This window comes from Hemitrygon akajei, chromosome 16, assembly GCF_048418815.1.
Source record: "Hemitrygon akajei chromosome 16, sHemAka1.3, whole genome shotgun sequence".
Lineage (NCBI taxonomy): Eukaryota > Metazoa > Chordata > Chondrichthyes > Myliobatiformes > Dasyatidae > Hemitrygon > Hemitrygon akajei.
The window spans coordinates 62,080,954-62,105,475 of record NC_133139.1 but is presented as its reverse complement, the minus strand read 5'-3'; the positions used below and the strand labels follow the sequence as shown (position 1 = coordinate 62,105,475).

The 24,522-nt window shown below is 47.1% G+C and overlaps 2 protein-coding genes across 3 annotated transcripts in view; both read right to left on the bottom strand.

Annotated features, from left to right (window-relative positions):
* The window catches only part of c16h19orf53 (chromosome 16 C19orf53 homolog), a 355,432-nt gene that overhangs the window by 18,501 nt on the left and 312,409 nt on the right, over positions 1–24,522 (bottom strand). The gene's annotated exons all lie outside the window — the stretch shown is intronic.
* Positions 12,067–22,359, bottom strand: mri1 (methylthioribose-1-phosphate isomerase 1). Of its 2 annotated transcripts, XM_073068998.1 has the most exons (7): positions 22,135–22,359; positions 21,236–21,471; positions 20,027–20,196; positions 19,867–19,933; positions 18,643–18,842; positions 16,061–16,285; positions 12,067–12,337 (listed from the first exon to the last, which is right to left on the bottom strand). In XM_073068998.1, exons 1-7 carry the CDS (start codon positions 22,264–22,266, stop codon positions 12,204–12,206), a joined length of 1,164 nt encoding a protein of 387 aa, XP_072925099.1. In that variant the 5' UTR covers positions 22,267–22,359; the 3' UTR covers positions 12,067–12,203. The 2 variants fall into 2 exon arrangements, with proteins under 2 accessions (XP_072925099.1, XP_072925100.1); XM_073068999.1 differs by lacking the exon at positions 19,867–19,933 and having other exon boundaries at positions 18,643–18,819.

Below are 24,522 nucleotides of genomic sequence, written 5' to 3'. Positions count from 1 at the left end.
GGATCTCCCAGTGGCTACCTATTTTAATTCAACTTTCCATTCCAATACATCGATTCTCAATGAGCCATACTCAGAGTGGAGGAACAACACCTCAGAATCCATCTGAGCAGTCTCCAACCTGATGGCATGAACAGTAAATTTCTCCAACTTCTGGTCCCTCTGGTTCTCTCTCTTTCCATGGTCCACTGTCATCTCCTATCAGATCCTTTCTTCTTCAGTTCTTTACCACTCTTCTCTCAGCTTCTATTTCATTCCCCCTACCACCACCCATCCATCTCCACCCTCACCTATCACCTGCCAGTATGTACTCCTTTCCCCCTCCCTCCACCTTCTTATTCTGCCTTTTGCATGCTTCCTGTCCAGTCCTGATGAAGAGTCTTGGCCTGAGACGCTGACTATTTATTCTCCTCCATAGATGCTGCCTGACCTGCCGAGTTCCTCCAGCATTTTGAGCGTGGTGCTCTGGACTTCCAGGTTCTGCAGAATCTTTTGTGCTTATGTTGGCTCTTCTGTAAGCCTTGGTGCAGTATAGATTCACCAGACTACTGGACAGCATGGCTCTCCCAAGAGAGAATATGGAAGTAAGTTTAGAAGAACATGCAGTTATTTCATTGAGACTAACATGATCTGCAAGTGATATTCCTGTCCTTGAAGAGAGCTGAACCAGTGGGTGACGCAGCCTCAGAACAAAAAGCTGGCTGCTTGTTAAGGTATGTCTTCACACAGAGTTGTGAGCCCCGGACATTCTTTATCTCAGAATGAGTGGGTGCTCAGTCATTGAGAAAGTGCTGACATTTGGAGAAGGAAGTCGGAGGATCAGAGCGGGAGTATGGCGGGAGCCATCTTGAATTTTTCTTATTCTCATCGGAGTTGAGAGGCGGGACTGCACAGGCGTGTGACGGCGGGCAGGATTTAAAAAGGACACAGCCTTATACAGCAGGCAGCGGGGTGAGCCGAGAGCAGAGCGAAGGCTTAAGGGCTTGGGCGCAATGGGCTTAGGTGGAAGCGGGCGAGGCAAGGTAGGTTTAGGTTTCAGTTGTTCCTGTTATTTGAGGAAAGGGGGAAGTATGAGTGTGAGGGCAGCTTCTTGTTCTCGGTGTCGGATGTGGGAGGTCCTGGAGTCTCCCAGCCTCCCGGAAGTCCACATCTGCACCAGGTGCACCGAGCTGCAGCTCCTAAGGGACCATGTTAGGGAACTGGAGCTGCAGCTCGATGACCTTCATCTGGTCAGGGAGAGTGAGGAGTTGATAGAGAGGAGTTACAGGCAGGTGGTCACACCGGGACCACGGGAGACAGACAGGTGGGTCACGGTTAGGAGGGGGAAGAGGAAGAGTCAGGTACTAGAGAGTACCCCAGTGGCTGTATCCCTGTTTGAGTACTGTTCGGGGGGACAGCCTACCTGGGGGAAGCAACAGTGGCCGTGCCTCCGGCACAAAGTCCGGCCCTGTGGCTCAGAAGGGCAGGAAGGCAGTAGTAATAGGGGACTCAATAGTTAAGGGGTCAGATAGGCGATTCTGTGGACACGATCAGGAGACCCAGATGGTATTTTGCCTCCCTGGTGCCAGGGTTCAGGATGTTTCTGATCGCGTCCAAGATATCCTGAAGTGGGAGGGTGTGGAGCCAGAGGTCCTGGACATAGGTAGGAAAAGGGAAGAGGTCCTGAAAGGAGAATATAGGGAGTTAGGAAGGCAGTTGAAAAGAAGGACCACAAAGGTAGTAATCTTGGGATTACTGCCTGTGCCACGCGACAGTGAGAGTAGGAACAGAATGAGGTGGAGGATAAATGCGTGGCTGAGGGATTGGAGCAGGGTGCAGGGATTCAAGCTTCTGGATCATTGGGACCTCTTTTGGGGCAGGTGTGGCCTGTACAAAAAGGACGGGTTTCACTTGAATCCTAGGGGGACCAATATCCTGGCGGGGAGATTTGCTAAGGCTACTGGGGAGACTTTAAACTAGAATGGTTGGGGGTAGGAATCAATTTGAAGAGACTAGGGGAGAGGTTAGTTCACAAATAGAGAAAGCTAGTCGACAGTGTGTGAGGGAGGATAGGCAGGTGATAGAGAAGGGGAGCGCTCAGACCAAAGATGTAGGGGAGAAGGAAGAAAAAGATAATAAAGTTGATTGCATCGTTAGGGATAAACAGAGAGGAAGAGGTGGAAAGTTTCTTAAATGCATCTATTTTAATGCTAGGAGCATTGTAAGAAAGATGGATGAGCTTAGAGCATGGATTAATACCTGGAAATATGATGATGTAGCTATTAGTGAAACATGGTTGCAGGAGGGGTGTGATTTGCAACTAAATATTCCTGCATTTCGTTGCCTCAGGTGTGATAGAATCAGAGGGGCAAGAGGGGGAGGTGTTGCATTGCTTGTCTGAGAAAATATTACAGAGGTGCATTGGCAGGATAGATTAGAGGGCTCGTCTAGGGAGACTATTTGGATGGAATTGAGGAATGGGAAAGGTGTAGTAACACTTATAGGGGTGTATTATAGACCACCTAATGGGGAGCGAGAATTGGAGGAGCAAATTTGTAAGGAGATAGCAGATATTTGTAGTAAGCACAAGGTTGTGATTGTGGGAGATTTTAATTTTCCACACATAGACTGGGAAACCCATTCTGTAAAAGGACTGGATGGTTTGGAGTTTGTGAAATATGTGCAGGATAGTTTTTTGCAGCAATATATAGAGGTACCGACTAGAGAAGGGGCAGTGTTGGATCTCCTGTTAGGGAATGAGATAGGTCAGGTGTCGGACGTATGTGTTGGGGAGCACTTCGGGTCCAGTGATCACAATACCATTAGTTTCAATATAATTATGGAGAAGGATAGGACTGGATCCAGGGTTGAGATTTTTGATTGGAGAAAGGCTAACTTTGAGAAGATGCGAAAGGACTTGGAAGGAGTGGATTGGGACAATTTGTTTTATGGGAAGGATGTAATAGAGAAATGGAAGTCGTTTAAAGGTGAAATTTTGACGGTACAGAATCTTTATGTTCCTGTTAGGTTGAAAGGAAAGGTTAAAAGTTTGAGAGCACCATGGTTTTCAAGGGATACTGGAAACTTGGTTTGGAAAAAGAGGGAGATCTATAATAAATATAGGCAGCATGGAGTAAATGAGGTGCTTGAGGAATATAAAGAATGTAAAAAGAATCTTAAGAAATTAGAAAAGCTGGAAGAAGATACTGTAGCGGTGTGTTACACACAGCGCTGGAATAACCACACGCAGACAGTGAGTTGCAGTTGCATTAAAGATTTATTCAAACTTCGCAGCCTCGCTTTTAAACCTTTCCGTTTCCGTCCTCCCCAGGCGGGAATACTGTAGGGGGCACATATTCACAGTCCCTTCCTGCGCGCGGGCTTTTCCCCTTGCTGGTGACGAAGGCCTGGCACTCTGTTTGGGGCCGGCCTTTCTGCCGGCGCGCACCGTTTTGTCAGCCGGTTCGAGTGCGCTGGAAAGTGGGTCACCACAATACGAGGTTGCTTTGGCAAGTAAGGTGAAAATAAATCCGAAGGGTTTCTACAGTTATATTAATAGCAAAAGGATAGTGAGGGATAAAATTGGTCTCTTAGAGAATCAGACTGGACAGCTATGTGCGGAGCTGAAAGAGATGGGGGAGATTTTGAACAATTTCTTTTCTTCAGTATTCACTAAAGAGAAGGATTGTAGCAATATGCTATACACAGCGCTGAAATAACGACATGCAGTCGGTAAGTCGTTTGGAGACTAGTTTATTCAAACTTCGCGGCACTGGCATTTAATCCCTAGCGCCTGCCCTCTCCGGGCGGAAATGACATCAGAGGTGCATTACCAAAGTCTCCCCCCGCATGCTGGCTCTTTGTGAGGCAGTTCGCCTGCGCAGAAAGTGGGTCGCCACATAACCCCCCCCCCTCCCCCCCCAGAACCGGCGATACACCTCCCCCAATGTCCACAGTCTGGATTAGTCTGTTTGGGAGGTCTGCCTCTGCGCCGCAGTGCCTGAACCTCGACCGGCTGCACCAAGTCCACATGGACTGGTTTGAGTCGGTCCACCGTGAAAACCTCCTCTTTCCCCCCAATGTCCAGAACGTACGTGGACCCGTTGTTGTTGATCACCTTGAACGGCCCCTCGTACGGCCGCTGTAGCGGTGCCTGGTGTCCGCCCCTTCGTACAAACACAAACTTACAGTTCTGCAGGTCTTTGGGTACATGGATCGGGGTCCGTCCGTGCTGTGAAGTTGGTACGGGGGCCAGGTTGCCGAGCCTTTCGCGTAGCCTGTCCAGGACTGCTGCGGGTTCTTCCTCTTGCCCCCTTGGGGCTGGTATGAACTCTCCCGGGACGGCCAGGGGCCGACGAGGCATGCAGATCCTCTTTGGGCGCTGTACGAATTCCAAGCAGGACCCAGGGAAGCTCATCCACCCAGTTAGGCCCTTTGAGGCGGGCCATGAGAGCCAATTTCAAGTGACGGTGGAAGCGTTCCACCAGTCCGTTCGAATGTGGGTGGTAGGCAGTTGTGTGGTGTAGCTGCGTGCCCAACAGGCTGGCCACAGCCGACCACAGGCTGGAGGTGAACTGGGCGCCTCTGTTGGAGGTAATGTGGGCCGGTGCCCCAAAGCGTGCTACCCAGGTTGCAATCAGTGCTCGGGCGCAGGAATCAGCAGATGTGTCAGTGAGCGGGACCGCCTCTGGCCACCTCGTGAACCGGTCTACTGTAGTTAGGAGGTACCGCGCTCCTTGGGACACTGGTAGGGGGCCCATGATATCCACATGAATGTGGTCGAACCTCCGGTAGGTGGGTTCAAACTGCTGCAGTGGGGCTTTAGTGTACCGCTGCATCTTGGCTGTTTGGCACTGCGCGCACGTTCTGGCCCATTTACTGACCTGCTTGCGAAGTCCGTGCCAAGCGAACTTGCTGGAGACCAGCCAGACAGTTGTCCTGATAGATGGGTTTACAATATAATTATGAAAATACGTTCAGAGGCCTTTTATAAGATTAAAAATGATTGGGAAAGAGAACTTAACTTTACTATCCCTATTGAGAATTGGGATATAATTCTTCAATTAGTTAATTTATCCTCTATATGTGCTAAACATTCATTGATACAGTTTAAAGTTGTGCACAGGACTCATATGTCCAAGGATAAATTGACTCGTTTTTATTCCCATATAAATCCTATATGTGACAGATGTCATTCTGAGATAGCTTCTTTAACTCGTATGTTTTGGTCATGTCCGCTTTTGAAAAAATATTGGAAAGACATTTTCGATATTATTTCCACGGTATTGAACATTGATTTACAACCTCATCCTATTACTGCAATCTTTGGTTTACCATTGATGGGGTCAATCCATTTATCTTCTGCTTGTCGGATGATTGCATTTCTGACATTAATGGCTAGAAGATCTATTTTGTTGAATTGGAAAGAAATTAATCCCCCTACCGTATTTCATTGGTTTTCTCAAACTATGTTATGTCTAAATTTGGAGAAAATTAGAAGTGTCATATATGACCCTTCTATCAAATTTGAAAAGATTTGGAGGCCATTTATTCAATATTTTCACATGATGTAATTTGACCCTGTTCCAATCCTATTTGTTTTTCCGGTTTTTGATTATATATATATATATATGTGTTGAGAGGATCGGAGTTGGGGACACTGATGATTTTGTAATTTTTTTTATATAGATACTATAAACAGCCCTTTTTTTTCTTCTTTCCTTCTTTTTTTTCTTAATAGTTAGTGGTTAGTTTGTTAGTTTAGTTTTTCTTAGGGTATTAATATTTTTTTTTCTTTTTCTCTTTTCTGTTTTTTTCCAACATGAATTACTTAGTTTTTTTTTGTTTCGTTTATATGACATTTGTATCATTCATGATTTGGGAAGACTTAACTATAATGTACTTATTGCTTGTGTATCCTTTTATGTTTATTTTAATTTTGTAAGTTTGTAATCCCATTATCTATGTACTAATCTTATCATGTTGATATTAATAAAAAGATTGAAAAAGAAAGATGGGTGCGCCAAACCACGTATGGAGTCGAAAACTCGCCGCCTCCAGGCTGCCAGGACGATGGGGCGAGGTTGGCCGGTAGCCATGTCACACAGGAGGGTCCTATCACCTGGGCCTACGAGAAAGTCCTGTAGCTGGGCATCTCGTCGTCTGCCTGCTGCGCCTCCGCCAGTGCTGCACAGTCCACCCCCAGGGACAGGGCCTGGACAGCTGGTCTGGAGAGTGCGTCCACCACAACGTTGTCCTTTCCCGAGACATGCTGGATGTCCGTCGTGTACTCGGAGATGTAGGACAGATGTCGCTGCTGGCAAGCAGACCAGGGATCGGACACCTTCGTGAACGTGAAAGTCAACGGTTTGTGGTCCATGAACACGGTGAACGGCCTGCCTTCCAAGAAGTACCTGAAATGCCGGATCGCCAGGTATAGAGCCAACAGCTCCCGGTCGAAAGCACTGTACTTGAGTTTGGGTGGTCGTAGGTGCTTGCTGAAGAATGCCAGGGGTTGCCAGCGCCCCTCGATGAGCTGCTCCAGCACCCCACTGACTGCTGTGTCGGATGCATCCACCGTGAGTGCGGTCGGAACGTCCGTTCTGGGGTGCACCAGCATCGCGGCATCTGCCAAGGCTTCCTTGGCTTTAACGAAAGCGGCTGCGGCCTCCTCGTCCCAAGTAACGTCCTTGCCTTTACCCGACATCAGGGTGTACAAAGGGCGCATGATAAGGGCTGCTGAGGGGAGGAAATGGTGGTAGAAGTTCACCATACCAACAAACTCCTGCAGGCTTTTGACCGTGTTGGGCCGAGCAAAGTGGCGGATCGCGTCTACCTTGGCAGGCAGAGGTGTTGCCCCGTCTTTGGTAATCCTGTGGCCCAGGAAGTCGATGGTATCGAGACCGAACTGGCATTTGGCCGGGTTGATCGTGAGGCCGAAATCACTCAGGCGGGAGTAGAGCTGGCGGAGATGGGACAGATGCTCCTGACGACAACTGCTGGCTATAAGGATGTCGTCCAAATAGATGAACGCAAAGTCCAGGTTGCGTCCCACCATGTCCATTAGCCGCTGGAATGTCTGTGCGGCATTCTTCAGGCCAAACGGCATTCGGAGGAACTCGAACAGGCCGAACGGGGTGATAAGTGCTGTTTTGGGGATGTCTTCAGGGTGCACCGGGATTTGATGGCATCCCCGGACGAGGTCTACTTTGGAAAAGATTCTTGCCCCGTGCAGGTTTGCTGCTAAGTCCTGTATGTGCGGCACGGGGTAGCGGTCTGGAGTGGTAGCCTCGTTCAGTCTGCGGTAGTCGCCGCATGGTCTCCAACCCCCGGCTGCTTTGGGCACCATGTGCAGGGGGGAGGCCCATGGGCTGTCAGACCTCCGTACGATCCCCAATTCCTCCATCCTCTTGAATTCCTCCTTCGCCAGGTGGAGCTTTTCCGGGGGGAGGCTTCGTGCGCGGGCGTGGAGGGGTGGTCCCTGGGTCGGAAATATTGCTGCCGTGAACTGCGGTGCCAGAATCGATGAAAAGTCCGCCAGGATTCTGGTGAATTTGTTGTCCGACAGCGTGATGGAGTCCAGGTGTGGGGCCGGCAACTTGGCTTCACCCAGGGAGAACGTCTGGAAAGTTTCGGCATGTACCAATCTTTTCCCTTGCAAGTCGACCAGCAGGCTGTGAGCTCGCAAGAAGTCTGCCCCCAGGAGTGGTTGGGCCACTGCGGCCAGTGTGAAGTCCCATGTGAACCGGCTGGCGCCGAACTGCAGCTGCACTGTGCGGGTGCCGTAGGTCCATATCATGCTGACGTTTGCGGCCCTCAGGGTGGGTCCTGGCTTCCTGTTGCGGGTGTCGTACCCCGTCGGGGGCAAGACGCTGATCTCCGCTCCGGTGTCGACCAAGAAGCGGCGTCCCGACTGTTTGTCATAGACGTACAAGAGGCTGTCCTGGTGGCCACCCACCATAGTCATTAGCGGCAGCTGGCCCTGGCCCTGGCCCTTGCAGGGCGGGTGACAACGGCGGGCTTTTGTGCCCCACCGCTGGTGGTAGAAACACCACTGTTCACAGGCTTCCTCACTCCTGCCTCTGTGTTGTGTGCGCCCCCCTGCTGGGCCTGGTCTGGTCCGCTGTTGGGCGCGTGGCCTGGTAATCTGACCGACGGATGCCACGCTCTCCCTCTTGGCTTTCCACAGCACGTCTGTCCGGGCCGCCACCTTCCGGGGGTCGCTGAAATCTGCGTCGACCACCAGCAGATGTATGTCCTCGGGCAGTCGCTCTAGGAACGCTTGCTCGAACATAAGGCAGGGCTTGTGTCCGTCAGCCAGGGACAGCATCTTGTTCATCAATGCTGACAGCAGTCTGAATCCCAAACCGTCCAGGTGAAGCAGGCAGGCACCTCGTTCACGCCGTGAGAGGCCAAAGGTCTCAATGAGCAGCGCTTTGAATGCTTCATATTTGCCTTCTTCTGGGGCAACTGTATGAAATCCGCAACCTGGTCAGCCATCTCCTGGTCAAGGGCGCTCACCACGTGGTAGTAACGCGTGAAATCAGAGGATATCTGCCGAATCTGGAACTGGGCTTCTGCTTGGCTAAACCACACGCGTGGTCGCAGCGTCCAGAAAGTCGGTAGTTTCAGTGAAACTGCGTGAACAGATGAAGAGTCGGTCATCTTTGGTCCAAATCCCGTTTGGACCATCGGGGTCACCAATGTAGCGATGTGCTACACACAGCGCTGAAACGACGACACGCAGTCGATAAGTCATTTGGAGACTAGTTTATTCAAACTTCGCGGCGCTGGCATTTAATCCCTAGCGCCCGCCCTCTCTGGGCAGAAATGACGTCAGAGGTGCATTACCAAAGTCTCCCCCTGCACACTGGCTATTTGTGAGCCGGTTCGCCTGCGCAGAAAGTGGGTCACCACAGGATATTGAATTGTGTAAGGTAAGGGAAACAAGTAGGAAAGTTACAGAAACTATGACAATTAAAGAGGAGGAAGTACTGGAACTTTCAAAGAATATAAAAGTGGATAAATCTCTGAGTCCTGACAGGATATTCCCTAGGACCTTGAGGGAGGTTAGTATCGAAATAACAGGGGCTCTGACAGAAATATTTCAAATGTCATTAGAAACGGGGATGGTGCTGGAGGATTGGCGTATTGCTCATGTGGTTCCATTATTTAAAAAGGGTTCCAAGAGTAAACCTAGCAATTATAGGCCTGTCAGTTTGACGTCAGTGGTGGGTAAATTAATGGAAAGTATTTTTAGAGATGGTATATATAATTATCTGGATAGACAGGGAGGGTCTGATTAGGAATAGTCAGCATGGAAGATCATGTTTGACAAATCTTATTGAATTTTTTGAAGAGGTTACGAGGAAAGTTGACGAGGGTAAAGCAGTGGACTTCAGTAAGGCCTTTGACAAGGTTCCACACGGAAGGTTAGTTAGGAAGGCCCAATCATTAGGTATTAATATTGAAGTAGTAAAATGGATTCAACAGTGGCTAGATGAGAGATGCCAGAGAGTAGTGGTGGATAACTGTTTGTCAGGTTGGAGGCCGGTGACTAGTGGTGTGCCTCAGGGATCTGTATTGGGTCCAATGTTGTTTGTCATATACACTAATGATCTGGATGATGGGGTGGTAAATTGGATTACTAAGTATGCAGATGATACTAAGGTAGGTAGCGTTATGGATAATGAAATGGGTTTTCAAAGTTTGCAGAGAGATCTAGGCCAGTTAAGAGAGTGGGCTGAAAGATAGCAGATGGAGTTTAATGCTGATAAGTGTGAGGTGCTACATTTTGGTAGGAATAATCCAAATAGGACATACATGGTAAATGGTAGGGCATTGAAGAATGCAGTAGAACAGAGTGATCTAGGAATAATGGTGCATAGTTCCCTGAAGGTGGAATCTCATGTGGATAGGGTGGTGAAGAAAGCTTTTGGTATGCTGGCCTTTATAAATGAGAGCATTGAGTATAGGAGTTGGGATGTAATGTTAAAATTGTACAAGGCATTGGTAAGGCCGAATTTGGAGTATTGTGTACAGTTCTGGTCACCGAATTATAGGAAAGATATCGACAAAATAGAGAGTACAGAGAAGATTTACTAGAATGTTACCTGGGTTTCAGCACCTAAGTTACAGGGAAAGGCTGAACAAGTTAGGTCTTTATTCTTTGGAGTGTAGAAGGTTGAAGGGGGACTTGATAGAGGTATTTAAAATAATGAGGGGGATAGATCAAGTTGACGTGGATAGGCTTTTTCCATTGAGAGTAGGGGAGATTCAAACAAGAGGACATGATTTGAGAGTTGGGGGCAAAAGTTTAAGGGTAATACAAAGGGGAATTTCTTTACTCAGAGAGCGGTAGCTGTGTGGAATGAGCTTCTAGTAGAAGTGGTAGAGGCAGGTTCGGTATTATCTTTTAAAGTAAAATTGGATAGGTATATGGACAGGAAAGGAATGGAAGGTTATGGGCTGAGTGCGGGCCAGTGGGACTAGGTGAGTGTAAGTGTCGGCATGGACAAGAAGGGCCGAGATGGCCTGTTTCCGTGCTGTAATTGTTATATGACGCCAATAAAGTTGAGGAATTGTTAAAAAAGCTTTACAGTGCCTGCAGCTCAGGTTCAATTTCCAAAGATGTCTTTAAAGAGGCTGTACATTCTCCCCGTAATCGTGTGGATTTCCTCTGGGTGTTTCAGTTTCCTCCCACATTTCAAAGACTAATGACTTAGTAGGTTAATTCGGTGTAATCAGGTGACGCAGGCTTGCTGGACAAGAACGGCCTGTAACCACACTGTATCTCTTTCATCAGTTGGGAAGTTATAGTATAGTTATTGGTAATGTTGCTGAGGCTGCCCTTGGATCGTTGTGCGCTTCTCTGAGGATCATCACTTTGTCATGGTGGTGAGGCTTGTGAGTTCCTGACAACCCAAGAGTGATGTCGTCTGGAGTTTAGCTCCTGGTACAGTCACCCATGGCAGTAAGATCAAAGGGGAGGTTCCAGACAAAGAGCGACCCAACTAAGACCTCAACATCCTCTACATAGCACCATCCAGAGACAGAGAAGCAGTTTCAGCGACAGGTTGCTATCGATGCCATGCTCCTCAGACAGGATGAAGAGGTCAATACTCCCCAATGCCATTCGGCTTTACAATTCAACTGCCAGGAGTAAGATATGTTAAAGTGCCGGGGTTAGGACTCAATGTATTAAGTAAACTACTTAAGTAAACATATTTTTACTGAGTTAAGTATTGTATGTAATTAGTTTTGCTACAACAAGTGTATGGGACATTGGAAAAAATGTTGAATTTCCCCATGGGGATGAATAAAGTATCTATCTATCTATCAGTGGAGCTGGCAGAAGATGGTGACACATCACAGCGGCAACGAAGGCCGAGGAAGGCTGCAGAGGTGAAAGCCTGGTAGTCTTGAATTCCATGCCACTGGGCCCTGACCCCGATCTGTCAAGGACTGTGGTGGCTACCCATGCATCAGTCTCCCCACATTAAACAAAGGCACACACAAGCATTCTCCATTAAGAAATTTACCATAGACAACCCCTTAGAATGTCAGAGTTGACTCAAATTATCACACAGATGTTCTTAAACTAGAAGCAATGCAGAAAAGATTGACCAGGATGTTATCGGACCTGGGGGCCCAAGTTACACGGAGCGATTGTATAGACTAGAACTTTATTCCTTGGAACACAAGATTGAAAAGTGACCTGATAGAGGTATATTAGATTATGAGGGTCATTGACAATGTGAAATTCTTCTTTTTACCAGTGAGGGGATGCTAAAAACAAAGGGAATCGTTAAGATCAGATTTAAAAGGGACATCAGGGGCAGCTTCTTCATACAAATGGTGGTGTGTATTTGGAACGAACTACTAGAAATAGTGGTTGAGGTGGGCACATTAGTAACCGAAAACCCATCTAGACAGTACATGCATAGGAGACGTTTAGAGGGTATGGGCCAAATGCAAGCAGATGGGACGAGATCACTGGACAACACAGTTGGCACGGATGAGGGCCTGGTTCCGTACTAACCAAAGACGACAGACAAACGGCTGTGATTATACTGAATGAAGGACAAGCTCAACAAACCTAATCAAGATTTTATTTCTTCTGACATACATTCCCATTACAAAACGAGGACCCGCTACCATACTCAACATTCAGGAAACCTAAACAGCACGATTGGACTCCTGAGCAGAGGAAAGAGTCATTCAGATGTTCAGGAGCCCTGAGTTGCTCTCTCAGCCAGAGCCTTCCGCAAATCCTGAGGGGTGTGAACCCCAAACTCTGTGATGATTCCTGTAATCAGACTATGGGGAGTGATGTCAAATGCTGGATTCCAGACCCCGATCCCTGCAGAGAGAGAACAACACCAGACCTCCTTTTCAGATAGAAGTTTATACGTCCTCTGGCAGAAGATGAGGACACATCACAATGGCGGTGAAGGTAAAGGAAGGCTGCAGCAGTGAAGGGTCCCCAGTCGACTCACATTCCATTCCACTGAACCCTGACCTCGATCTATCAAGGATTGTGTGGTGGTTGTCCGTGCATCAGTCTCCCACATTAAATGAAGTCACACACAGGCATTTTCCATTGAAACAATCTATCCTAATATCCCTGATTAAGTCCCATGGCAAAATAAGTCCTTAAGGCATAGGAGCAGAATTAGGCCACCTGGCCCAATGAGTCTGCTCAGCCATTCAATCATGGCTGACCCTTTTTTCTTCTCCCTGTGATCTTTGATACCATGTCTAATCAAGAACCTATCCATCTCTGCCTTAAATACACCCAACGACCTGGCCTCCACAGCTGCATATGGCAACAAATTCTACAAACACACCATCCTTTGGCAAAAAAAACTTCTCCACAACTCTGTTTTGAAAGGGCACCCCTCTATCCTAAGGCTGTGCCCTCTTGTCTGAGACTCTCCACCATGAGAAACATCCTTTCTACATCTACTCTGTCTAGGCCTTTCAACATTCAAAAGGTTTCAATGAGATCACCCCCACTCATCCTTCTGAATTTCAGCGAGTACAGACACAGAGCCATCAAACGTTCCTCGTATGATAACCCTTTCATTCCTGGAATCATTCTTGTGAATCTCCTCTGGATGCTCTCCAATGCTAGGACATCTTTTCTAAGATGAGGGGCCCAAAACTGTTCACAATACTCAAGGTGAGGCCTCACCAGTGCATTATAAAGCCTCAGTATCACATCCTTGCTCTTGTATTCTAGACCTGTTGAAATGAATGCTAACATGGCATTTGCCTTCCTCACCTCCGACTCAACCTGCAAGTTAACCTTTAGGGTGTTCCGCCAAGGACACCCAAGTCCCTTTGTATCTCAGATTTTTGGATTTTCTCCCCATTTAGAAAATAGTCCACACATTTATTTCTACTACCAAAGTGCATGACCATGCATTTTCCAACGTTGCGTTTCATTTGCCACTTTCTTGCCCATCTGCCTAATCTAAGTCCTTCTGCATCCTACCTATTTCTTCAACACTATCTGCCCTCCACCAGTCTTTGTATCATCTGCAAACTTGGCAACAAAACCATCTATTCCATCATCTAAATCATTTATATACAGCATAAAAAGAACAGGTCCCAACACTGGGGTGACGAACACCACTAGTCACTGGCAGCCGACCAGAAAAGGGTCCTTTTATTCCCACTTGCTGCCTCCTACCAATCAGCCAGTGCTCTAAGCATGTTAGTAACTTTCCTGGAATACCATGGGCTCTTAACTTGGTAAGCAGCCTCATGTGTTTGATCTTGTCAAAGGCCTTCTGAAAGTCCAAATATACACAATCCACTGCATCCCCTTCATCTACCCTACTTGTAATCTCCTCAAAGAATTCCAGCAGGTTCATCAGGCAGGACTTTCCCTGAAGGAAACCATGCTGACTTTGTACTATCTTGTCCTGTGTCACCAAGTACTCCATCACCTCATCCTTAACAATTGACTCTAACATCTTCCCGAACACTGAGGTCAGGCTAACTGGTCTATAATTTCCTTTCTGCTGCCTTTCTCCAAGAGTGGAGTAACATTTGCAAATTTCCAGTCCTCTGGCACCATGCCAGAGTCCAATGATTTTTGAAAGATCATTTCTAATGCCACCACAATCTCTAATGCTACATCTTTCAGAACCCTAAGGTGCAGTTCATCTGGTCCGAGTGACTTATGTACCTTTAGGACTTTCAGCTTTTTGAACACCTTCTCTCTTGTAATAGTAACTGCACCCAGTTCTCTTCCTTCACACACTACAAAATCAGGTATACTGTTAGTGTCTTCCACAGTGAAGACTGAGCAAAATACTCATTTAGTTCATCAGCCATCTCCTTGTCCCCCGTTTGGCCCATGATCCTGTTCATGTACCTTTCCAAGTGTGTTTTAAATGTTGTTCTCGTCTCAATCAGTTCCTCAATCTACTTCATGGCGGCCCCCGCAATTTGTCTACCTGCTATGCACTCTCTGATACAGTAACACTATATTCTGCATGTTCTTATAGTCATAGAGCTCTACAACAGATACAGGCCCTTTGGCAAAACCAGACCATACCCACCACAGTGCCCACTCTGTCCCAATTTCTTGTGTTCAGCTCATACCCCTCCAAATTCCATCCTGCCAAATATCTATCCAATTGCTTGTCAAGAGATACTATTGCACCTACCTTAACCACTTCCTCTAGCAGCTCATTCCATAAACTCACCACCCCCTGTACAAAAACGGTGACCCTTTGCTCCCTATCAAATCTTTCCCCTCTTGGCATAAATCAAGTTTTCATCTCTCCAGGAAAAATTATTACTGTCCACCTCATGTACACCTCTCTTAACTTTCCTTTTGTACTACCTCGAGGACTGCAGCAGTTCAAGAAGGCTGCTCATCACCACTTTCTCAATGGCAACTAGGGATGGCAATAAATGCTGGCTTAACTGGTGACGCCCACATCCTGTAAATGAATGAATAAAGAATATATATACCCATATATGGAATAATCTATCTGGATCACCACATCTTTATACAGATGGCAACAGTAAACCAGTTATTAACAAGCTGTTCCTGAGCTCCTTTCTGATACGAGACAGGATCCACTAATGGTGTGGCACACCCTCTGGAATGCTATGTTTGGAAATGCAATTGGTTTATTATTGTCACAGGTACCGAGGGATTGTGAAAAGCTTGTCATGTATACTGTTCATACAGATCAATTCACAAGAGCATAAGACATTGGAGCAGAATTATAGCAAGTCTGCTCCACCATTCCATCATGGCTGATTTATTATCCCTCTCCTCCCCATTCTCCGGCCTTCTCCCTGTGACCTTTGACACCCTTACTAATTGAGAACCTATCAAACTCCACTTTAACTATACCCAGTGACTTGGCCTCCACAGACGTCTGTGGCAATGAATTCCACAAATTCACCGTCCTCTGGCTAAAGAAATTCCTCCTCGTCTCTGTTCTAAAGGGCAGTCCTTGCATTCTGAGACTATGCCCTCTGGTCCTAGATTCCCTACTACATTCATTACATCAGTGGTAGAAAAAGTTTTCAAGATTAGATTTATTAGTCACATGTATATCAAACTATAGAATGATACGTTATTTGCATTAACAGCGATGTGCTGGGAGCAGGTCAGAACACTTGACACAGGCACAGGAAGCAATAACAGAGCCCAGAATAAAGTGTTAAAGTTACAGAGAAAGTGCAGTGCAGGCAGAGAATAAGGTGCAAGGTCATAATGAGATAAATTGTAAGGTCAAGAGTCTATGCTATAACACAAGGGGATTGTCCAATATTCCTAAAACAGCAGGAGAGAAGCTGTCCTTGAGTCTTATATTATGTGCCTTTTGGCTTCTATATCTTCTGCCCAACGGAGTTGGGGGGAGACAGAATGCCTGGGGTGGCTGGGATCTTTGATTATTCTGGCTGCTTTACTGAAGCAGAGTAAAGCTTGGACAGCTGTAAAATTAAGCAGGAGGGAGTAAGGGAGCAGGAGGCATTCAGCTCAAGAAGAGGAAGGGACCCAAAAGAATCACCCGGCAGAGCTACCCTCACACTGAACAGTGGCCCTCACCTGGTGCCGCAATGCGAACTCCATTAACATCCGTGAGCTCCTCCGCAGGCCGTTCCTCCACCACGATCTGATCGCCCCTCTCCAGGCTGAGGTCGCATGACGAACTGGGAGCTGCCACGTAGAAGGGTATGTGGTGATGGTGGGCCGCAATAGCCAGCTGGTAGGTGCCAATTTTATTGGCCGTGTCACCACTGGCCACAATCCGGTCTGCTCCCACTACGACCGCTAGAGCCGGGGAGGGGGGTGGGGGGGGGGAGTATACGTGAAGATGTTAGGTCTGCTTGCTCTCATTCCCACCCCCACAACCTGGTCTGACATGACCAACACCACACACTGGAGATCAGAGTCAGTTCTGCTTGTGAAGCACCAGTGCTAATCAAACAAAAATAAAAGGTCAGCACCACATTGTGGGCCGAAAGGCCTGTGCCATTCCAGGTTCTAATCGCAGTTCTCAGACGGTGAAGGAGGCGTTCGGCATATTGCCTGTTACAGCTCAGGGCACTGGGTACAAGAGTTGGGAAACACACACAAAATGCTGGAGGAACTCCACAGGTCAGGCAGCATCTATGGAGAGGGAGACGAGACCCTTCATCAATGCTGGAAAGGAAGGGGGCAGAAGCCAGAATAAAATCTGGGAGCAGTACAAGCTGGTAGCTGACAAGTGAGACCAGATAAGGGGGAAGATGGGTAGGTGAGGTGGTGGGGTTAGGTAGAAGAGGTAAAGGGTCGATGAAGGGATCTGACACAAATCAGAATCAAGATTATTATCACCTGCATGTGACATGAAACTTGTTAACTTAGCAGCCGCAGTTCAATGCAATACATAATCTAGCAGAGAAATAAATAATAATAAACAAGTAAATCAATTATGTATATTGAATAGATATAAAAACATGTAAAAACAGAAATACTGTATATTTTTTAAAAGTGAGGTAGTGTCCAAAGATTCAACGTCCATTTAGGAATCAGATGGCAGAGGGGAAGAAGCTGTTCCTGAATCACTGAGTGTGTGCCTTCAGGCTTCTGTACCTCCTACCTGATGGTAACAGTGAGAAAAGGGCATGCCCTGGGTGCTGGAGGTCCTTAATAATGGACGCTGCTTTTCTGAGACACCACTCCCTCAAGATGTCTTGGGTACTTTGTAGGCTAGTACCCAAGATGGAGCTGACTAAATTTACAACCTTCTGCAGCTTCTTTCAGTCCTGTGCAGTAGCCCCTCCATTCCAGACAGTGATGTAGCCTGTCAGAATGCTCTCCATGGTACAGCTATAGAGGTTTTTGAGTGTATGTGTTGACATGCCAAATCTCTTCAAACTCCTAAAAAGTATAGTCGCTGTCTTGCCCTCTTTATAACTACATCGACATGTTGGGACCAGGTTAGATTCTCAGAGACCTTGACACCCAGGAACTTGAAACTGCTCACTCTCTCCACTTCTGATTCCTCTATGAGGATTGGTATGTGTTCCTTCATCTTACTCTTCCTGAAGTCCACAATCAGCTCTTTCGTTTTACTGACATTGAGTGCCAGGTTGTTGCTGCGGCACCGCTTTGGCATATCTCACTCCTGTACGCCCTCTTGTCACCACCTGAGATTCTACCAACAATGGTTGTATCATCAGCAAATTTACAAATGGTATTTGAGCTATGCCAGCCATACAGTCATGAGTATATAGAGAGTAGAGCAGTGGACTAAACACACCCCTGAGGTGTGCCAGTGTTGATCGTCAACAAGGAGGATATGTTATCACCAATCTGCACAGGTTCTTGTCTTCCGGTTAGGAAGTCGAGGATCCAATTGCAAAGGGAGGTACAGAGGCCCAGGTTCTGCAAATGGATGGAGGAAGAAAGGGGAAGATGACAACCAGAGGGAGGTGATGGACAGATGAGAAGGGATGAAAAAGGAAAAGAGGAGGACAAAGTGGGGGGGGGGGGGGGGGGAGAAATCAATGTTCTTATCATCAAATTGGAAGCTACCAGATGGAATATGAGGTGTTGCTCCTCCAGCCTGAGTGTGGTCTCATCGTGGCAGTAAGCAGGCCATGGGAAGTTGAATTGAAATTGGTGCCACAGGAGTTGGAATGTTACACTGCAGTTATATTAGAAATTGGTGAGGCTGCACTTGGAACATTGAGTTCAGTTGTAGTCACCTTGTTATCGGAAGAATGCTACTAAACTGGAAAGAGTTCAGAAAAGATTTACAAGGATGTTGCCAGGACTCGAGGGATCAAATTATAACGAGAGGGTGAGCAGATTGGGACCTTATTTCATAGCAATGTAGGAAAATGAGGAAAACCTCCTTTCCCCTCTCACCTGAAATGTATGCCCTCTAGTACTAGATATTTCAATGCTGGCCAAAAGAGTCAAGACGGTCGGTCGATGCCTCTCGTAATTTTATAAACTTCTATCAGTTCTCCCATCCAGGCACCATCCTGCTGAACCTACTCTGTACCCTCTCCAAGGTCTCCACTTCCTCCCTGTAATGGGGTGACCACAACTCCATTACCAGTGACTGGTCCACCCACTATCACAGTCTCCACATCAGGATTGAGGCTTGGACCAAATATTCCAAATCAGAAAACTACCTGAAATGTGCTTTTCCTTCATCGCCATGGAAACCATGCTGTCGACAATGAGTGTGGCAGGGATCTTATCATAGGTTAGCTCATACGCAGTCAGTCTCGCCCCCTGATTGTAGGGCCGGGTCTCTGTGCAGTAAACGTGTTTCAGGCGACCCAAAGCCCAGAGAGATCTGATCACACCTGTCAAGAGAGAGGATGACAAACTGCACTTACATTACACCCTTAGTACAGTAAAACATCCAAGATGGAGACACATGAGACAGACTGTGGACGCTGGAATTTAGAGATTCTGGAGGAACTCAGCAGGTTAGGCACCATCTGTAGAGGGAAAAAGACATGATGTTTCGAGCCAAGACGTTTGAGGCAAAACGGTGGCGTAGAAAGATCTTGGGAATGAAAAGGTTAATATATGAGGAGTGTTTGTTGGCTCTGGGCCTGTACTCACTGGAGCTTAGAAGAATGAGAGGAGAGAGGAGCTATCTCATTGAAACCTATCGATTATTGAAAGGTCCAAATAGAGTAGATGTGTAGTGAATGTTTCCAGTAGCGGAGGAGTCTAGGACCAGGGACACCGCCTCAGAATACAAGTATGTCCTTTAGCACAGAGATGAGGAGGAATTTCTTCAGCTGGTGGTGGTGAATCTGCAGAATTCATTGCCATAGTTGTGGAGGCCAAGTCATTGGGTATTTTTAAGGAGGAGGCTGATGGTTTCTTGATAAGTAAGGGTGTCAATGGTTATGGGGAGAAGGCATAAGAATGGGGTTGAGAGGGAGAATGAATCAGCCAGGATGGAATGGCAGAGCAGTGCAGACTCAACAAGCCCAATTATGCCTTTACGTCTCATGGTTTTATGACAATGCTATTACACCACCAGGGACCCTGGTTCAATTCCACAGTTCTCCCCATGACCACACAGGTTTCCTCTGGGTGTTCCAGTTTCTTCCCACATTTCAAAGATGCTTGAGTGAGCATCAGTAAGTTGTGGGCATACTATGTTGGCACCAGAATCTCGGTGACACGTGGGCTTCATCCAGAACATCCTTGGACTCTGTTGGTCGTTGATGCAAACATCCCATTTTACTCTGTATGTTTTGATGTACATGTGACAGATAAGGCTGAAATAAAGCTGACATTCACCTTAATAATATTAAAAGCTAATATTCCAGAAACATCAATTGTTTATTGTTCACCCCTTCCCCCCCCCCCCCCCACAGGTGTTGCCTAACCTGCTGAGTTCCTCCAGCATTTTGTACTTGTTTCTCTGGATTTCCGCCATCTGCAGAATCTTTGAATCTAATAAAGGAGAAAGTAAGGGGTGAAGTCGAAGTCAATCAGAGAAGCAAATGGCACTTATCCGATCAGTGCTGTGATTTCATGGGATCCTACCCAGTGCGGTGCCATATCCTGCTGTTGCCAGGGAGCCGGTGTTACAGTGCGTGAGGATTGTCACCTTATCCGTTTCCACCTTGGACAAGATGTGTTCAGCACCATGGGATCCAATACTGTGGTTATCGTGAATGTCCTTCTCCATCATGGACTCGATTCTGCAAATCAGACTGTTGGATTGGAAAAAAAATGCTTCAGAACATTGAACAGTACAGCACAGGAAAAGGCTCTTTGCCTACAAAATTCAAAGTAAGTTCATTATCAAAATACATATAGGTCATTATATATATTGAGATTCATTTTCTTGCAAACATTTACAGGAAAACAGAGAAATACAATAGAATTTATGAAAAACCTAAACAAAGACTGACAAACAACAAATGTGCTAAAAAGGACAAATCATGCAACTTGATAGAGGTGTACAAGACGATGAAAGGCATAGATCAAGTGGACAGCCAGAGACTTTTCTCCAGGGTGGAAATGGCGACTATGAGAGGGCATAATTTTAAGGTGATTGGAGGAAAGTATTGGGAGGATGTCAGAAGTGAATTCTTTAACAGCGAGTTGAATGTGCTTCCAGGAGTAGTAGAGGCAGATACAATGGGGACACTAAAGAAATTCTTAGATAGGCACATGGTTGATAGAAAAATGAAGGGTTAGGTTGGAGGAAAGGGTTAGACTGGTCTTAGAGAGATTATTTCTGAGATCAGGAACTTGGAGCAAGGATACAGATGGAAATAATTGAATTCCAACATTCGGCATGTATTTTATTTATTGAGATGCAGTATGGAATAGGCCCTTCCAGCCCTTCGAGCTACCCTGCCCAGAAACTCCCCCCCCCCCCCCGATTTAACCCTAGCCCAACCACGTGACAATTTACAATAACCAATTAACCTACCAACAGGTAGGACTCTGGGCTGTGGGAGGAAACTGGAGCATCTAGAGGAAACCCACGCGGTCGTGGGGAGAATGTACAAACTCCTTACAAGCAGTAAGGCGGGAAATGAACCCGGATCGCTTGCACTGTAAAGCACTGTGTTGTCTACGCTACTGTGCAGTCAGGCAGTGTCTGTGAAAAGAAAAATAGTAACTATTTCAGTGCTTTTAGTAGCCATTCCAGTTATTTAACCTCGACATCTCCATAATCCTTGGATGAAGTTGTGCCCACAGTACACACAAGGGAGGAGTTAGCCACTGGCTGGAGCTCACCTTTCTTTGAAGTTCTCTGGAGTGGAATCTGTCCGCTTGACCTCTTGTGATATAAATTCAGCTAGGTGCTGGGCTGCCCTTGCCATATTGACAGCCGTGGGCCTGGCAGTTACAAGATAGTCCAGCGACTCCAGAGCAAAGGTTGCAATGGATTCCTTGTCGAGGTCCTTTCTCCCATGAAGCTCTACAGCCAGACTCAAACACGCAACGATGGCAATTGCTGGGGCACCCCGTACCTGCAAAGAGTTCAGAGGTTACACAGAGGGAGTGAACAGGGGAGCAAGGTCATTGGTGGTTACAAGATGGCCGCTCTCTAATGAATCACATAGTGGTGTCCTGAAGATGCGAAGTCCAACACCAAAAAACTGCAAGCACTGAGTGGGAGATTTTCAAACTTCAAAGTAGGATATGTTCTTGCAGGAATTTATGGGAAGAAAAAAATACAATAGAATTTTATGAAGAACTATACATAAATAAAGTCTTGACAACCAATGTTCAAAAGAAGACAAACTATGCATTAAATACTGAGAACCAGTTGTAAAGAGTCTTTGAAAGTGCGTATGTAGGTCGTAGAACGTTACCCTTCCTACTCTAACCTTCCACGTTTTCCCTCCTTTCCACCCTACTTCTCCCCTTCCAGTTCTCCTCTCCATCTTTCCCCTCCTCACTCTTCTTAATGTCCTCTCCCTGACGGCCACTCCTCCACCTCCGAGACCCTACTTTACCAGTTTCCCCTTCCCCCATGTCCCCTTTCTTCTCCACTTCACTTTTCCCCTCCCTCATTTCTCTCCCCATGCAACACCCACTTCCTCCCTCCCCTTTTCCTCTGCCTCTCCCTCCCCGACACGCTCCCTCTCTCACCACACGTTTCCTCTCCTTCCACCCCCTCCGCCACGCACCCTCATCTCCCGGATGGCCTCCCAGCCGGCGCGGACGCCACCGACCAGCCGGTATTCGCTGCGGTGCGGCAGCAGCAGCTGGTCCAGGACGCTCAGGCTGCCCCGCCGGTAGTGCAGCGCCTGTAGGCTCATAACCGCAGTCCAAGCCGGTGACTCTGGCCGGCGGCGGGAGCGGGAGCTGGAGCGGGAGCTGGATCCGGGTTGATCACTCTGTGTGACGTTCTATGGGTGCCAACCAGGAAGTCAAGATTCACGATTCGAATATTTGTCATTCTACCGTACATCAGCTCTGCAGGGCAGAATGAGACAGCGTTTCCCACGAGCAGTGCAATCATAACTAAACAAACGCAACACTAAATAATAAACATAACAATAAATAGTAAAACACAACAGCCACATGTCAGTTAAAAACAAGTTATAAGTGTCCAATGCAAGTTAAAAGTGTCCAAAGCAGAGTCAGACAGAGCAGCTATTTAGCAGTCTGACTGCCTGTGGGAGGAAGCTGTTTAGTAGCCTTGTGGTTTTAGTTTTGATGCTCCTGTAACATTTGCCTGATGGCAGAAGAGCAAACAGTTCATGGAGAGGGTGTGAGGGGTCTTTAATGATGTACCGTGACTTCTGGAGGCATCGACTCTGAAAGAGGTCTTGGACAGAAGGTAGGGAGACCCCAATAACCTTCTCTGCTCCCCTAACCACCCTCTGCAAGGCTTTTTTGTCGCAACACTGCAGCTGGAGTACCAGGTTGGGATGCAAAAGGTCAAAACACTCTCAACCACTCCTCTGTAGAATGTAGTTAAGATGTTAGTGGGGAGTGATGCTTGTTTAAGCTTCCTCAGAAAGTGCAATCTCTGCTGGGTCCGTTTCACAATCCCAGTGGTGTTCCTGGACCAGGTGAGATTGTCTGAGATCTGCACCCCAAGGAACTTGATGTTTTCCACTCTCTCCACTGTGGAGCTGCTGATGCTGAGGGGTGTGTGCTCAGTCTGAGACCGTCTGAAATCGACTATCTTCTCCTTGGTTTTGGTGACATTAAGCATCAAGTTGTTGTCACTGCACCAGCTCTCTAAGTGTTTGACCTCCTCCCTGTACATTGTTTCATCATTTTTGCTGATCAGCCCCATCACTGTGGTCTGTCTGTCTGTCCCCGGCTGGTCTCAGCACACTCTTGATGTGGACGGCGAGTTGTGATCCATGTCAGTGCAAATGAAAAAAAAATGTCACAGAGGCAGAACAAACAAGGATCTGCAGACTGAGCAGAGGGAGTTGGGTAAGAGATTAAAATGCACAACGGTGATAGTAGTGATCTCTGGATTATGTGGACGGTGCGGCCGTAACAAACACGCGGCTGAGAGGAAGGAGCAGGCTGACAGTTTCCGACTGCTCAGCAACTGCGGAGAGAATCAGGAGCACCAAGTTTCTTGGGGCACACCTCACGGATGATCTCACCTGGTGTATCAACGAAGAAGAGCAGCGTCTCCACTTCCTGAGGAGAGTGAACTGAGTGAGGATCCCTGCCTCCATTCCTTTTTTTGTAATTTTTTTATTGAAGTTCATCATCAAACAAACATTTCCATAAGATGTATTTCAGATATTGTACATATATATCATATAGTCATATATGCCACAAATATCCACGTAATATTTATCTGAGGTATACACTTATAGAAAAGAGAGGAAAGGAAGAGAAAGCGAAAGGAGAAAACGATGTTCAAGTAGGTAACCACATTCTGCCGGAGAATGGGGAATGGAAAAGCAGAGAAAGGGGAGGGGGAGAAATTACTAGAATTGATGCTCATGCCGTCAGGTTAGAGACTACTCAGGCAGAATATGAGGTGTTGCTCCCCCAACCTGAGATTCTTTTCAAGAAAGAGTTAGATAGAACACTTAAAGATAGCGGAGTCAAGGGATATGGGGAGAAGGCAGGAACGGGGTACTGATTGTAGATGATCAGCCATGATCACAGTGAATGGCGGTGCTGGCTCAAAGGGCCAAATGGCCTACTCCTGCACCACACATCTGTTGTTTATATTGTCTATCAGAGCACCATCAAGAGTGTAGTACTGAGCAAGCTGTATCAGTGTTGGGATGGGAATTGCAAGACATCTGACCTCAAGACGCTGCACCAAATTGTGAGGACTACTGAGAGAATCATTGGGGTTTCTCTACCCGCTCCCCGTCCAGGACGTACACCAGAAGTGCTGACTTTGCAGATCCCTCAGCATTGTCGGGGAACCCACCCCTCCCTTCCATCCCACAATCTCTTTGACCTCCTATCAGCAGATAGAAGGTACCGCAATATAAGAACAAATATTGTTATGCTGGGTAACAGCTTCTTCCCCCAAGCAGTGAGAGCTCTGAGCACCCTGCTATCACCCAGTACACATTATT

Bases quoted from the DNA above. Each gene is read 5' to 3' on its own strand.
- mri1 (XM_073068998.1), bottom strand. From the start codon at position 22,266: ATGAGCCTACAGGCGCTGCACTACCGGCGGGGCAGCCTGAGCGTCCTG. The intron at 21,472-22,134 runs GTGCGTGGCGGA...AACTCTTTGCAG, and splicing joins AGGCCATCCGGGAGATGAGG to GTACGGGGTGCCCCAGCAAT. The intron at 19,934-20,026 runs GTAGGATCCCAT...CTCCTTTATTAG, and splicing joins AGGATATGGCACCGCACTGG to ATTCAAAGATTCTGCAGATG.